Source organism: Martes martes (genome assembly GCF_963455335.1).
Source record: "Martes martes genome assembly, chromosome: 14".
Classification (NCBI taxonomy): domain Eukaryota; kingdom Metazoa; phylum Chordata; class Mammalia; order Carnivora; family Mustelidae; genus Martes; species Martes martes.
In genome coordinates this window covers 24,983,179-24,998,933 of record NC_137902.1, presented here as the reverse complement: position 1 = coordinate 24,998,933, position 15,755 = coordinate 24,983,179, and the positions used below count along the sequence as shown (strand labels likewise).

The following is a 15,755-nucleotide window of genomic DNA, read 5'->3' as shown; positions in this document are numbered from 1 at the left end:
CCTCAAAAAGAAAACAACTGTTGGGGTGCCTGAGTGGCTCAGATGGCTGGGCGTCTGCCTTCGGCTCGAGTCGCGGTCCCAGGGTCCTGGGATCAAGCCCTGCATCAGGCTCCCTGCTCGGTGGGGAGTCTGCTTCTCCCTCTTTCGCCCCACTGTTCCCCCTGCTTGTGCTCTCTCATTCTGTCAAATCAATAAATAAAATCTTAAAAAAGAAAACAACGGTCGAAGGGGTCAAGGCAGGTCTCCATGTGCCCTGGCCAGCTGAGGACCAGAAGGGGGCGCTTCGAGGAGGGGGTGGGCTTAGGAAGCCTGAGCGGAGTGATGGGTTAGGGCTGGGGTCGGATGTGTCAGCCTGAAGCCAGCCTGCCTCAGGTTTGGATCCTCACCCTGGCTGACTAGGTAAGCTATGTCGGCTGTCTGGGCCTTGATCTCCTCTGTGGAATCACGTCACGGTCTGTCTCCCGTATAAGACTCTAATGAAGGCTGAACAATCAAGTCTTTCCTCTGGCAGATGTTCTGAGCACCTGCATCTGGGGATGTAGTGCGAAGAGTACGGGTACTCTACACTACTGTTCCCCCAGAACCGACGTCCCAGGGAGAGGGACCGAGAGTCAGCGCCATGAGTGAATGGGCCACGTGTGAGTGGTGATTCATTCTCCATGAGGAAGGACGAAGCCAGGAAGGGGAGGGCAAGCACTGGGTGGATTTTAGCAGAAGGCCGGGGCCCGCCCTGCCGAGCAGCTCTTTGAGGAAAGACTGGAAGGAGGTGTGGGAACAGGCCAAGGGGCTCACTCGGAGAGAGGCCAAGTGGCCCAGGCAGGGGCAAGAACCAGTGCAAAGGCCCCAGGGCAGGAACACCGCTGGCAGGTGCAGGCAGCAGCCGGCAGGCCAGTGTGGCTGGGGAGGAGTCAGGTGGGGGAGCGGCAGAGGGTGGCGTCCGAGGGCAGGGAGGGCCAGGCCAAGGGGGCCCTGACTCTAAGGGACATGGGGGGCACGGAGGACTTTGAGGAGAGGAGCGACATGATCTGACGGATCTTTCTAAATGATCTTTCCTTCCGAAATGTTGAAGATGGACCCTAGAGAGCTCAGGGAGAGGCAGGGAGGCCAGTCAGGAGGCCAGAATCCAGAGGAGGACGGGAGATAGGGTGGCTCAGGGTGGCAGCAGGGGAGACGGTTAGAGGCAGTCAGAGTCTGGAAACGCTCTGAAGGGAGCACCCCCCGGGTGTGCTGGGTGGATGGCAGGGTGGAGGGAAGGGATGCATGTATGCTGGGTCTTGGGGCCGGCCCAGCAGTGGCCCACATGTGTGTTTGTGGTGGGAGGCAGGAAAACGGGAGCTGCCTTCCTGGGGGCCGCATGAAGACGGGGCGCCACCACAGCTGTGCTGGGTCAGGCTCACCTGAAGGGTCCGTCCGCAAGGGACATCCTTTCTGTGTGGGGCTGGGGTTGAGAGCGAGGCTAGCAGTTCAGAAAAAGGGCTGGGCTTTCCCCCACAGAAGCCAGCCAGCGGCCTGGGATCAAAGCCGGGGAGCTCGGGCCTGGTCTGCCTCCCCCATCAAGGCTGGGCTGCCATAGCCTTGCCTTCCCAGCAAGACAGAAATGGGACCCAGGCCCCTGCCCCAGGCCCTGTGAACACCCGCAGGGCCCCTGCGGCCTCACACTTGAAAGAGCCAGGGGGTTATCTGCAAAATTCCAATTAAATCCACAGGCTTTGATAATTTGATAAGCCGCTCTACAGTTGCCCCTGAGTCAAAATACACTGTTACTTGAGCCTGTGTTTATGTTTCAGGATGGAGGGGGAGGTGTACTGAGGCGGCTCTGAGGGAGGGGAGTGCAGGCTCTGGGCTGATTAATCGTCAGCCTGTCAGCCCCAGGTCACCGATGGGTCTGGGCTCTAACGGCAGGCACACCGTGGTCTGGAACACGCGTCCCTCTTGGCAGCTCCTGGAGGCCGAGCAGGGCCCGGGGAAGAGAAGCCCTTCAGAACTGTCTGTCCATAGCTGACCCTACTTCTGGAGCCTGAGGTCTGTCTTGTGCTGGAGGGCTTCCTGGTCTCAGGCCATCTCTTGCCAGACCAGCTGTGAGCCAGCCCAGGTGGCTGGTAGCCCCTCAAGAAAGAGGCCAACAAGCCCCCTGACATGGTGACTCGGAGGCAAACGCTTTCCCCTGTGGCGGGGAGTGTGCCCCGGGTCACATTCCTTTCTGTTCTACGAGCTTCCATGAACAAGACTGCGGAGTACTACCTACTGGCCAGTAGCCCTAACCAGGTTGTCTTCATGCACTTGTTACCTGTCAGCCCTGTGGACCACTCCACGAGTCCCATGTTATCATGTGTTAGGGCTGGGAAAACAGAAACACAGAGAAGTTGAGCCAACGACCAGAGACACAGCCTAGAGTGGCAGACCTTGACCCCAGAGCCCGGCTGGGCAAAGCCATGCCCACTGCCTCACCAACGTCCCACTGTCTCCCCACACCTGGTTGGCTTCATTCCTGAGGGCCTTCTGGAGGGGAGCAAAAGGCTAACCTATTGCCATAAGTGCACAGGTGGGGAGGTGACATAGGACCAATTTATACAGCTGACTGGCAGAGAACGGGGCAGAGGGGCACGGATCAAGGGCAGGGTCAGTGATTTTGTGGCGATGCACTGGCTGCTTCACCTGACAGCAGTGATCCCTTTCCCCTCTGGGGGTCACGTGATCACATGGGACTTTACAATCGCCTGGGGAGGGACACCTCTTCTGTCCCCATGGAAGGAAGCAGAAAAGGAAGGGGAGGCTGTGAGAGACCATCACAGCCAGATGGACCAGGGCCACTGCTGGGGTCTCTGGAGCCTTCCTCTGCCCTGGGAGAGTGAGGATGGCCAAGGCAGGAGCACAGAGAGGGGAGGACGGAGAGGGACACAGAGAGGCTCAGGACCACTGTCCCCCTGACTCCTCCCAAACCAGGAGGGCAGGCGGGAGCGGTGGAAAAAATATGGGCCTCTGTACGAATCTGAAAAATCTGGGTTCAAGTCCAGGCTGCTGCTGTGAGCCTGTTTCCACATCTGTAATGTGGGGATAAGAATACACAAGTCCCGGAGTGCCTGGGGGGCTCAGTGGATTAAAGCCTCTGCCTTCAGCTCAGGTCATGATCCCAGGGTCCTGGGATCGAGCCCCGCATCGGGCTCTCTGCTCAGCAGGGAGCCTGCTTCCTCCTCTCTCTCTGCCTGCCTCTTCACCTACTTGTGATCTCTGTCTGTCAAATAAATAAATAAAATCTTAAAAAAAAAAAAAAAAGAATACACAAGTCCCCTCTCGTGAGTCCAACATAACAGGTGCAGCGAGGGCAATGCTTCTCTCTCTGGTGAGAGCACGCTTTTCTGTCTCGTTTTGTTGTTTACAAAGTTCTGGCCCAGCCCTCATGTCCTCTGAGTTTCACCAATAATCACTGGAGGGAGCCAGAGCAGAGATTCATCACGGTCCCTTTGTGGCAGAGGAGGGAAATGAAGCTCAGGGAAGCCACGGAGTGACCTGCCCCGAGGCTGTGTGGCCAGTAAGCAGCAGAGTTGGGGCGTGAACTCCTCCTAGTCTCTGTGGCTTTCCACGAGCCTACCTTGTGAACCTGTCACTGATGAGTTTCTGATGGTCTGTGGCATTTGCTCATTTTTTAAGCCCACGGAGAGATGGCAAGCCTCTGGGCTGGTAGGTTTTTCTCCCCCAAGGGCCCAGGCTATTTTAGGCTCTGAGTCTTCTAGTACGAGTGGAAAGAGAAGGGTCCCTCCCGGCAGGACTGCCACGTACGGATGTGCAGACCACACACTCAGTGCCGTGAATGGTGCCCTTAGAGCCATGCAACGCACACCCTTGTCTTCAGGCTTTTCCTCCCCATCCCCAGATGGCCTCTGGCCTTTTCCCACTGTTCCAGGTCATTCCTTCGTACTATTCTTTCCCTTCCCCCTGTAGTACCCACCCCATCTGCCTCTCAGCCACCCATCCTTGTACTTTGAGATTTTCGGGGAAAAGAGATGTTGAGGGAGGTGATCTCTCACACCCCCACACTCTCCCCAGCCAACACCCTTCCCTGTCTGCCCTCTTCTGTGCATCAGCTCCTGGTGGAAACCAGAGTTCTGTCTCCACTGGGAACCCAGTCTGGTGAGGGAACTGTTCTGAGCAAGAGAGGGCGGCCCTCACAGTGGGGCCTGGTCGTATGGGTGAGAAACCGGCAGGACCGGGTGGATCATCTTGACCACCAGACCCAGAGCACTCTTATTCCAGAGAGAAGAGACACCTGCTTGGTTCCCCACTTCTCCCCAAACGTGGAAATACCAGCCAGCACCGGACTACTAGGAATCAAAGATTTGGGTTAGAGCCTCCTGCTTGTCACACACCCAACCAGCTATGCGACTTTGGACAATCACCTAACCTTACTGGGCCTCAGTTTCCTCCTCCGTAAACACAGCTACCAATGACGGTCAACCCTGGACATCTGAGCAGAGGGACCGTTAGACTTCCTTTCACCTCAGCTGCTCCTTACAGTAACCTGGGAGCTAGAAAGAGTGTGCAGGGAAACCTGCCCCCCAAATGCACAGACACTCTCACTTGCCAGCCCTGGGGTCAAGGGAAATGAGGTCAAGGCAATAAGAGTCTGGGGAATAATGGTCCATATACCTTTGGCCCATCTCTCCCTTTCCTTGTGCCCCCACATCCTGAGCCTCTCCAGGCTGCCCTCCACCTTTGTCCACACCTCAAGGCACAAAGAAGAGGCCTGAACTATCACTTACTCTTTTGGGGGGTTGACATCCTCTGGTCGGGCCTCAAAGAACCGAAAGACTTCATCACACTGTGAAATGTGGGGAGGCAGCCGAACAAGTGCCTGTGGAAAGACAGGAAGAAAGGGCATTAGGTGTGATGAAAACCCCAAGCAGGGTCCTGTTGGGCTGCCAGTGATGGCAGAGGCTCAATGACGGTGCCGTGGATGACACAGCCAACCGGCCAGCCACCCCCCAACCAGACAACTCATCAACAAATCAACCAATCAGCTAGCTAATGAAACAGCTCTCCATCCATCCCACCCATTAGCCAACCTGCCAATTAATCTACTAACCAACTAGTCGAGTAATAAAAATAACTCATTGGTCAACCCCAATGAATTTATCAACCATCCAGCCAAGAATTCGACCAACCAACCATTCGACCAGCCAGTTTGCCAACTAAACAACCAGCCAACCAAGCAAAAAACAATGCCCGTTGATCCTTATGGCCCTCAAGTCTTAGGGCCCTCAGGAGCTAGTCACTCTGCATGAACCCTGAAAGAATTCTCTCCTGGCCACAGAGGAGATCCAAGATCCTTAGCCCAACAACCCAAGGTCTTACTCTACCAGCCTCGTTTCCCACTAGCCACATTCTAGACATGCCAGATAGTCATTGTCTCTAAATACTGACTGCACAATTATTTAATGACAAGCAGATCATTCTAGCAAGGACAACAGAGGGCTGTGACAGAATCCGATAGTACCTAGAAAGATTGGCAGGGTTTTAGGAAAGACTCTTCGATGGTGAGAGGAGATGGGTACCGTGTGGGGGTAACAGTCCAGGTAGGATCATGGGCCAGCTGTGAGCTTGTCACCCAGAGAGGCCTGAGAGTCTGCTGCTGGAAAGTGATGGGTGACTGCCAGACGTGGTTAGAGCTCCTGCCGTGCACCAGACCAGTGCATACTCCATACCTTCATAGCCTGGGGCACCTGGGACCCCTGACCTGCCCAACATGGAGGCAGGGGCAGCGTGAGACCAGGTGAAGCCCTGCTCCTGGCCGCTCCACTCCATGTGCAGAGAAGATCCTGGAATGATTCTTTCGTACAGACAGGAGAGGCCACTGCCAAAGCAGGGCTGAGGGCCAGGGCCAAGGGAACTCTGGACTAGAGCCAGAAGGGAGAGCCTGTGGACTTGAGAAGGATTGCCCATGAGGAGGCTCCAGGTCAGGGGTGAGCTGAACAGAAGCCTGTCAATATGCCTGTGCCTCGCTGGGCCCCCTTCACCGGGGCTGCTTCAGGGGCCATGACCCAATCTGGCATCTCCCCTGTACCAAGCGTGCGGGGGCCTCCGTGTCCGGAGTCACTGGGAACCTCCTAACGGTCCTCTTGAGGGCGGATCTCATCCTTATGTTACTGGTAAGGAGGTGGAGGCTCAGGGAGGCCACGTGGCCTGCCCACAGGCCGTGTCAAGGGTGGGAAAGAACTTGCTCGAAGGTAAGCTCTGTGCAGTTGGGAGTCTGTTCTGTTGCCTGCATGTCCCTAGATCCTAGAAGAGCACCTGGCACAGAGCGGGCAGGCAACGAGTATTTGCTCAAACGAATGAATGAAGAAGGGTTTTGCTGTGCCAAAGCCCAATAGCTAATAGTAGTGGGACATGATAATGGGGCAAAAAAGAAAAAAATGCCCATGTGGTCTTTGGCTGCAAGGAGAGAGGTCTAGTGTTAAGGAACAGGGAAGCAACTGCTCAATTCTTCTCTGAGCTGGTCAGATAACCGTGCAGGTGTGGCACTGAGCACCAGGCATCCTACCATGATGGTCTTTTTTGATGTCATACCTGTACCTGGGCAAGATAAGGCCCAACTGCAGTAGGTAAGACAACATCATGCAATGTACAGCTGTTCTTTCCAGAGCCCCTGGCTTTCTGAGGGTCTCTAACACATCCCATCCCACGAACAGCCAGGAAACAGTAAAGAAGGGAAATGGACATTTAATGGGCAACTGTGTTCTAGGTACCATCCCGGGCCCCTTGACCCCAATCATCTGACAGTGAGGGCTTTTCAGTGTGTGTGTCTGACATGGGGCCCTGCTGGGGGTCACAGGGGTGAGTCAGATGCAGCCTCTGCCCTTGCACGAGCACGTCTGATGACGTTGTCACAGGAGGTAGACATTTTGTCCTGGAGGCAGACACCCTTGCCTTTGTTTATGACGGAGACACTGGGGTTATTGTGCTCATGGACGGAATGAAACCCTGGGCTCAGAAGGTAGAATGGGTACAGACTCCCCCAAAGCATCCATGTTGTCACCTAACCTACATGGCCGGTGCTGTTTCCTCCCCCAGGAAAGGGAGAGGGAAGCGGAAAAGAAAGACCGAGGAAGGAGAGAGAAGGAGGAAGATAGAGAGGGGGGGTAAAGACAAAGAGAGAGAGAGACAGATGGAGAGACAGATCTATAGAAAGAGAGAGAGAGAGACGACAGAGAGGGACAGAGGGGAAATGAGGCCTGTGTGCAGCATGGTCCCCTGGCAGAACCGAAGGGCTGGGCGGGGCGGGGCGGGGCGGGGCAGGACGCAGGAGGGAAACCATGACCAGGGACCCAGGCTGCATGCAGACTCGCTGCCAGGGTGACCTCCCTGAAAGGACGAGGGAAGGGAGCCAGGGCAGGTCTCCAGCCGGCCCGGAGCGCTCGCGCCCTCCCCGCCCAGCACACTGCCACCCACCCACTGCGCAGGCCCTGGCCGGCCAAGGGCTCGCGCAGCCCCAGCTGCAAACACAGGGGCTCTTCATGCCGACAGAGACCAGCATTCTGGGGGCAGAGGACGTGTGGGCCGTGAGGGCTTCAGACAAAGAGGCCTTTTGGTCGAACCACCGTGGCATCTTTACTTAACAGAGAGCCCTGAAGGGAGCCGCATGGAGGGCTCATCCTGATTTCAGGCTGACGAGAGGCTCTCAGCTCAGGGCAGCTCCCATCAGCGCCACCACCAAGCCCAGCTGTGGCCAAAATCATCTGGCAGGAGATCTTGAAGCTGAGCAGTCCGTCCCCAGGGCCTGGGCCGATGATGACTGTCAGAGTTGGGGAACCCCCCCCCCCAATCCAGCCATTCTGGGAGGGCCATACATGGGTATTTCCAAGGACACCTCCAGACCTAAAAGTCTGCCATTGGACATTCAAGATCTCTGCTGTAGGGTGGTTAAGTCTGGGCCTGAGGGCCTCAGGGCCAGCCAGACACAGGTTTGAGTCCTGGCTCTACTATTCATGGGCTGTGTGATGCTGAATGTGCTGCTTGCCCTCTCTGAGCTCAGTAGAGTGGGTTTGATATGGCACCTATTTGTTAAGAGGCTAAGTGAGATTGTGACAAGGAAGAGCCTAGCACAGTGCCTGGCATTGAATAAACACTCTGGAAGTTTTAGTTGTTGTGCTATTGTCTTTGCTGTCATTATTCTTTAGGTGAGTGCAGTGATGCAAATGAGAAAGAACACTGGGATAGGAGTCAGGAGACCTCAATTCTAGTTCCAGTCTGGCCCTTATACACTTGCTACACGAGCCCACCTCACACCCCAGGTTGTCATTTCTTCTAGGATAGAGTAGACAAACTCTGGAATCTCACACTATCTCATGGAACACCTGTTTGAGGAGGTAAAATGAATTCTGTGGGCACATGTGAAATGATGCCTTATAGATGCCCACCTTGGTCTTGGAGAGCACCATGTTTGTTAGTACAGCAAAGGCTCTGAGAAGTCCTGCAGGGAAGAAACCTATAGAGCTTTGTTTAGGTCAGCATTTATTAATAATCATGACATGCTGGGGGACTGGCTCATTTAATCATCACATTAACATTATATACCCATCTCAAAGGGTATGACTAATTCCAGTTTTCCAGAAGCAAATAAAGCACAGAGAGGTTAAGTAACTTTTCAAGGCCACACAGCCAGTAAGCAAGATTTTCAGTTGGGCCATCTGAGTCCAGAGCCTGTGCTCCGTGTGATCTACTGATCTGTACTGCCTCCAGCACTACCCACAGGTCTCTGATTATGGAGCAGGTCCTCCAACGATTTCTACTAACAGCCCATGGAACACAGCTGGGACATATCCAGGCCACAGACATTCTGAAACTTCTTCCAACTCTAAGAGTCCAAGGCTCCAGCACTGCAAACAGCACTATTAGGAGTGAATTCAATGACTGACCTATCATTCAATCCGACTGAGCCTTTTGATTCAGGCTAGGTGGGAAGAGCTGGAATGAGCATGACCTCCTGGCCCTCAGCATCTAGGGAAGGGGCCATTGCCCCATGGGGTAGCTTAGGGTATGCAGGCCCCTGCCCCATGCAAGCTGAGCTGACTTCAGTCCCCTTCTGACCTTGCCATTCTGTGGCCCAGGGCGATCAAGAGCTGGCTAAGAGCAGATCTGGAAAAATAAGGCAAGGGAAGGAGCCGAGGGCAGTGGGTGCCTAGGGCTGGGGGAGACTGGTAAGGAAATGCTAAAGAGCCACCCAGGTTTGCCATCAGGCAGTCCTTCCAGTGACCCCTTCCCTAGTCCTAAACTGCCCTGAGGTCTCTAGATCCTGGCCTGCCCCATACAGTTTTCTGAGAGCCAGCGACATGCGCCACCATTTGCACCGTGTCATCCTTCTAGAAGACGCAGATTCAGATAAGACAGAGGGTGGCTCTGTGCCTCTGAGACCTCCACCCACATGCAGCCAACACAACCCTGGTTTCTCCAGTGCAGTGGCATGGGAGGGGCCCCTAGGCAGACTGTTCTCAGACCTTCTTCGAAGGGACCTCCCCCTCCACGAAGCCCACCACTCTGAGTCGGTCTGTCCAAGGACAGAAAAGTTTTACATCTGGCCAAACAACCATGGGCGTCCTGCTCTTTCCATGGGATCAACCGTTGTCCTCTTTTTAGGAACATCATTTTGATTTCTAATCAATGGAAATCTGGGCAAAAGCTGAGTGACCAAGGGCGGGGAGTGGGGGGAGGGGGCATGGCACAGGGGGCTGGAGTCCCCCCCAGCTGGCCACCCACTCCCTGCCCCAGCCCTCTGGCCTGCCTGGACTCTTCCTCCTGGATCCCTACCTAGGAAGCTGGGCTCATGGAACTTCTGTAAATCAGTATCTCAAACACAGGAGTTCTCTTTTTGAAGGACCAGGCTGCAAATCCTTTTGAAATGGAAATAGCATCTCATTTACAGTAGCAAGTGAAGCCATGTCACAAGGGCTCCTAGTATATAGGGGCTTCAGGGATGTGTCACCCTCCTGGGAGGTGTCCTCTGCTTGTGTGCGATCTTTGCATCTTGTTGGTAGATGTTGCCTGGACACCTACATGGGGCCAGGCTTCCTGCTTGTTACTGAAGACACAAAGATAATAGGTGTGGTCCTCAAGGAGCTCCAGGTCCGGAAAAGGTGGACACACAGAAACTGTCCTCCTACAGAGGATTGGTGTCCTGTCTGGAGGCATGCACAATTTTCACAGCAGGGGTGCTCAGCTTTCCCTGGGGAACCAGGGGGCTTCTAGAAGGGGCACCGCGGGAGCTCAATCCCCAGGAAAAGGCCTAGCAGGGGCAAAGGGTGGCAGCTTGGGACTCTGGCTAGTTGGGAATGGCAGCACTTCTGATGGACTGGACTGCAGGGCGTGGAGGACAGGCAGATGCTAGGCCTGAGCAGCACTTCGGACGAGCCCCTCACGGGTTCTTAGGGGCAATGGGGCTCCTCTGAGGATCTTCAAGGAGAAAAGGGACACAATCAGCTTTATTTTAGGGTAGAAATCCTTTTCCTCAGTATTTGTGGACTAACAGAGATGGAGACATTCTACCACTTGGGTTTCCCCGGAGTACCAGCCAACTTGGGAGGCATGAATACCTCAGTCTTTGCTCTCTGCCTCAGTCTCCCCATCAGCAACACTCTTAGAATGAGGGCCACAAGAAGTCAGTCTCCCTGTATCTAGGACTGAGTATAACAGGAAGCTTCTGGGGCTTCTTCAAGGAGTGTGTTTTGGTTGGGACATGAATCTTTCTCTTTATTAAGGTGAAACCCAATGACGGGCCATGCATGGTGGGAGGGAGATGCCCGGGACTAAGAACGACCACCCCCAGATAGTCTCAGTTTTCGAATCCGGGAAGTGGGGATAAAACCGAATGAGTCTGGGAGGAGTGGAGAGTCAGGGGTGGGGTGGGGAGAGATCCTTACCCCTTCAGGGCTGACCCTCCCTCCCCCAGTCTGACTACAACCAACCCCTCATCCCTCCCACAAAGAAAGCCATTGATCCTGAAAGCAAGTCTCTCTTGGACAGCAGAATAATAGAAGCAATCTTAGCTTTTTGGGCAAAAAAAAAAAAAAAAAAAAAAATTCTAGCTGCACCCATCAGGAAATGGAGACTTGTGTAAACGTCATTACCATGGCAAAGGGTGAGTTGATCATTCTCAAACACTGCCTCTCACTGCCCCCCACCCACCCCTTGCCCCAGGATATTTATTTTATCCCGCAGACAAACACTGCAAACATGTATTTCACACGCAAATGGAATCACTTACACAACTGTTAGTCCCAGCCCCTAAAGTATAGCTCACGCTTGTTAGTGAGATGAAAGTCTTCGACTTTTTGAGGCCACAGAACCATTAAATATTAACCGCATAACCGTGTTGCCCATTAAATTAATTTATAGAGTTAAAGAAATGCCTTTGGAACCCCTCTTGATAGACACCCAGCCCTCAAGTGCCACATAAAACAATCACCCGGCTGGTGCTCGCTCAATTTTCCGTGACGCTCATCCAATCTGCTCCATATATGTTTAAAACTAACACTGAGATTTGGGCTGTGAAACCACCTTTGGGCAGAGGGACTGGCTGGCCCGCGAGGGCAGGCAGCCTGAAGTCTGGGGAGGTCTACCGCACGGTCAGACTTTCCACGTCTGAGACCTGGCAGGGGAGCCGGCTGCTCGAGGTGCAGAGCCAGCTTCACAGTCTTGGGTGCACTTGAATCCCCAGCAAATCCCGGCCCGGGAGTCCACGCTGTCTAGCAGCCCAAGGAAGATGCTGGCCAGCCAAGCATGGCTGCATATGCAGGGTATTTGAAATAAAAACTCCAGCAGTGTGTCCCAGGACAGACATGGACAAGGGAAGGGCTGGCCATGGACCAGACAGCACAAGGCACTGACCATGGGATTCACGGAGGGGGCCAGTGATATTGAGCGAAACTTGGATCCCGAATGGCCATAGACTGGACCATTGGGAGGCAGAGCTGTGACATGCAATGCTGGGGTGGGGGTGGCTAAGGACTATTTCTGGCTTATCTCTAATGACCATTCCAAGGTCATCCCAAGGTCTCCGACAACGAGACCACAGATTCCAGCTTTCTAGTTCAGCAGAATTAAAGGTCACTTCTGCACTGACCTGCCCCCCTGCCATTCTCAGAGTAAATTACAGCCTGTGAGACAGCTAGCTGCTTGCCGAACCCGACTTGGCTCTGAGCAGCTCCTGTCTGTGCTAATCAGGTTAGGAGGCCCTGCCTTTTGCAGACCCCACTTAAAGGGTGCCCCCAGCCAGCAGCAGCAGCACTGGGGCCCCAGAGTCCCCCTGAAGCTCATCCTGATTCAGGAGTCCTGTTCAAAGCCTGATCCCCGGAGATAAGATGTTATCGGTTTCCTCCTCCGGATGGCCCAGGACCCAAGACTGCAGATGCCTCGGGCTCCAGGAGCCTCCCAGGCTGATGTGAGCCATAAATCCCCAGCTAGGAGAGGCCTCCCCCACCCTTCGCCCCCTCCTCCCCGGGCTGTGCCCATTTATTTAACTTCTTGGGAAAGATATAAGGAGAAATAAAAGCTGAGGCGGCAGCCATCAATTGAACTGGAAATGGCAAATGCCCTTTAAAGAGAAAAATGAATATTGATCTGAAGAAGATCCTTATCCCTCGCATAAGGGAATTCATCACTGGGAATTCTTTTTCGGTTACGGCAGAAAATGTGACCAAGTATGATTGACTCAGTCATGAAACTGAAACTTGGGTTAATGGAGACTCCATGGGAGTGCTTGTCTGCCTATCGGCTTGGGAACACCAGTTAGGATATTTAGCAACTTGCTTCTTATTTAAACACTTTTATTGCCCAGCATAATGTTTCTGAATTATAAAACATTAGCAAATGAACAGACCCTGCAGCCACAGCTCTGTGCAGGGACAGAGCATTTGAGAAGCGACAAACACTGTGATACACATTCTCCCGTCCAGCCCCCTTCAGGAGCCCTGCAAGGGAGCTGTTCTTACCCTGTTTCACAGATGAAGGAACCTGGGGCTCAGAGAGGTAGACTAGCTTGCCCAGAGTCACAGAGCCCGTGGGGAGGCAGTGGGATTCAATCCCAGCTCTTGCCACTCTAGCACCAGCTCTCGCAACCAAAGACAATTCCACACTTGCCTCTCCTCAAGATTCTTGAGTCAGACTCCACAGTGAGTTTCATTTAACTAAGAAATCCTATCTCCACGAAAGCCAGCGGGAACATTAAATTGTTTACGCCTTGTAGTAATCATAATCCAAAGCTGGCGTCGGCGGACAGCCTCCTCCCATGCCGGGCACTTGCTGGCCTATGTCACTTGCTTTCCTCCCCATGACTACCTTCTGTGGAGCTACTAGTCTCCCTATCACACAGATGTGGAAACTGAGGCTCTGGGAAGTTCAGTGGCTTGCCCAAGTTCACAGAGCTAGCGAGGGTTCTGAACCCAGGCAGCCTCACCATCCAGAGGCCATGCGTCAAGGCCAATGAAGTGGGCGCCTGGCATTTTCCCTGCAGGGGTCCTGGGCTCTAGTCGAACTAGAAAGACAAACAGGCTCTTCTTCATGACATCACTGTCACTCTCCCATCTCTTCTTTGGCATTGGCTGTTTTCACGCACCTGTGCACACATGCCTGTGTGTGTGTTTGTTTGAGTGTGTGTGTGAGTGTGAGCACTGGCACGGGTATAAATGTGCACATAAACATCCATAACTATCAGGACTTCTGTGAATAAACAGATATGACATTCAGAAATTTCAGATGCTATTGAACTCAGAATTGATTCCAACAACTCTGGTCCCAAAAGGAATTCAAAGCAACAGCTCCTCTGTGTCCAGCAAAATGTCACATACAGAACATCCCCCTTCAGCAGGAGACCCCTTAACCGAGCTCCCAAGCCCGTGGAAGTGATTTAAAATACCGTTTTGTAAACACAGGCGTGTTCTGAAAGAAGTCAAGTCTCAGCGTGATCCCAAGGCCCTTGTGCCCCAGAGAGTGGCCCAGTCACAAGTGACCCCTCCCCGAGGGACACTCAGACCCACCTCCCTGGCCCGGAAATGCCAGGCGTCAGGAGGCGCCTGCAGAACACAGCAGAAGGTTTGGGACAGATGGTGCTCCTCCATGGACAGACGTACAGACTCTCCGGCTGGCAGGCCGGCCCCTCCCCCACCTGCAGGCGCACGCTTACCCGGCAGTACTCGTCGATGGGCTTCAGCCTCTTCACAGCTACATCCCGGATGTGGCTTCTCCGGAAGAGGATTTTGCCTGGAACAGAGAGGGCTGTGAGCTGGGTGACTCTGGGGAAAGCTGCCATGGGACCCCGGCCTCCTACCCTCTCACTCCTCTCTCTCTCGGCTTCTCAGCCTTTTGGCTGGCCACTGAGCGCCACCACCCCTGCCCAGTGTCAAGAACACAAGAGATGGGCAGTCACCTCTCCCAGGGGGCAGGAGGCGCCCGAGGCTGAGAGCCCAGGACCTCTGGGGCCCAGGAGTGGCCTCCGAGGCTGCCATCTTGGCCAGATCACCTTGTCTGGGTCTCAGGGCAGGATCGATGGCCTGACATGGGCGCGGCTCCCAAGTGACCTCACGAAGAAATACAAAGGATGGCCCAACCCACACGCTGGGTTTTGTTCTCAGGCCCTTCCCTCCTTGAGAAATCGGCATTCATTCCTGCCAGCCAGGCAGGAATTCCTATTCTTAGTTTAGGTGGGAGGCTATTTCCAGGGCGGGTGCGGGCCAATGCCAAGGAGTGCGGCTGCCCAGGCTGACTTTTCCCCAGCCTCTCTGCACACACAGCCTCTAGCAGTTCAGGCCACCACGTGCAGATGGGCAGGCACACCCCTCTGTAGGTGTGGGCGGGGCTTACAGGAAATGCCAGCCCCTGCAATCTCCCCAGGAGGCTCTTCTGAGCTAGCCTAATTCAATTTTAACAACTAGATCAATGCATGGTCCTTTTCAGCTGGTTCAATTTAGAATTTGAACTCCTTGGTCTGACTTTTAAGTCCTAACAGCTAACATTTCTGTGCCCCACTGCCATCAATGTCTAGGTCAATGCCCCCTTTTTAGAAGGCCTTCCTTGATTTGCCAAGCTGGGAGTAATCTCCCTCTTTTCCACACACTTTGTCCGTTCCTAAGGCACGTGCCCCATTCTGCTGTGTGTTACAGATGTTTGAGAATCTCCATCCATCAGGGGTCCATCTGACACATCTTAGAACCCACCTAGCTCGACAAATGGTGAAGTGCTCGCCCTAAAGCTGTAATAGGCATCCATTGTCCCTGTCTGCCCAGTTTCCCTCTGGAGAGCCTCCCTCCTCCATTCCCAATCCTTGTGGTTCAAAGGGGCTGACCACACTCCCTGGCAGCAAGGGTAGGCATGTGATCCAACCCAGCCAACCAGAGTCACAGTGATTGGCTCAGAGATGGGCAGGGGACCTGATCCGTGCCAAGGAGGGTCAGCCGTGAGACTTCTGCTGGAGCCCTTTCTCTCCCACAGTTGCTGAGCCGGCAGGATGAAAGCCTGGAGCTTCTCATGGCCATCTTTATTATTGCCTGAGAAGGAAACCCACAGAGAGAAAGGAGCAGTGCCCAGAACAAAGTAGGTGCTCAATGAATGCTTCCTGAATGGTTGAAACGCAGAGCAAAGAGATGGTGAAGGGCAGGTTCCTTTGACATCGTTTGAGCAGCGGGACATAGTTGTTCTGAACCCAAGGTCTACCTGCTACTTGCCACATGCATAAAACAAGAAAATTATTTTTTACTGAAACTAGTTGGAGACGG

General features: G+C 54.0%; 1 protein-coding gene across 3 annotated transcripts in view; it reads right to left on the bottom strand.

Annotated features, from left to right (window-relative positions):
• SH3PXD2A (SH3 and PX domains 2A) overlaps positions 1-15,755 on the bottom strand; it is a gene marked incomplete at both ends in the record, with an annotated part of 227,730 nt that overhangs the window by 98,379 nt on the left and 113,596 nt on the right. For all 3 annotated transcript variants that reach the window (XM_080823066.1, XM_080823068.1, XM_080823067.1), the window contains 2 exons: positions 4,758-4,849; positions 14,168-14,244. In XM_080823066.1, coding sequence (XP_080679192.1) covers positions 4,758-4,849; positions 14,168-14,244 — 169 coding nt within the window. The remainder of the gene's footprint in view (positions 1-4,757; positions 4,850-14,167; positions 14,245-15,755) is intronic.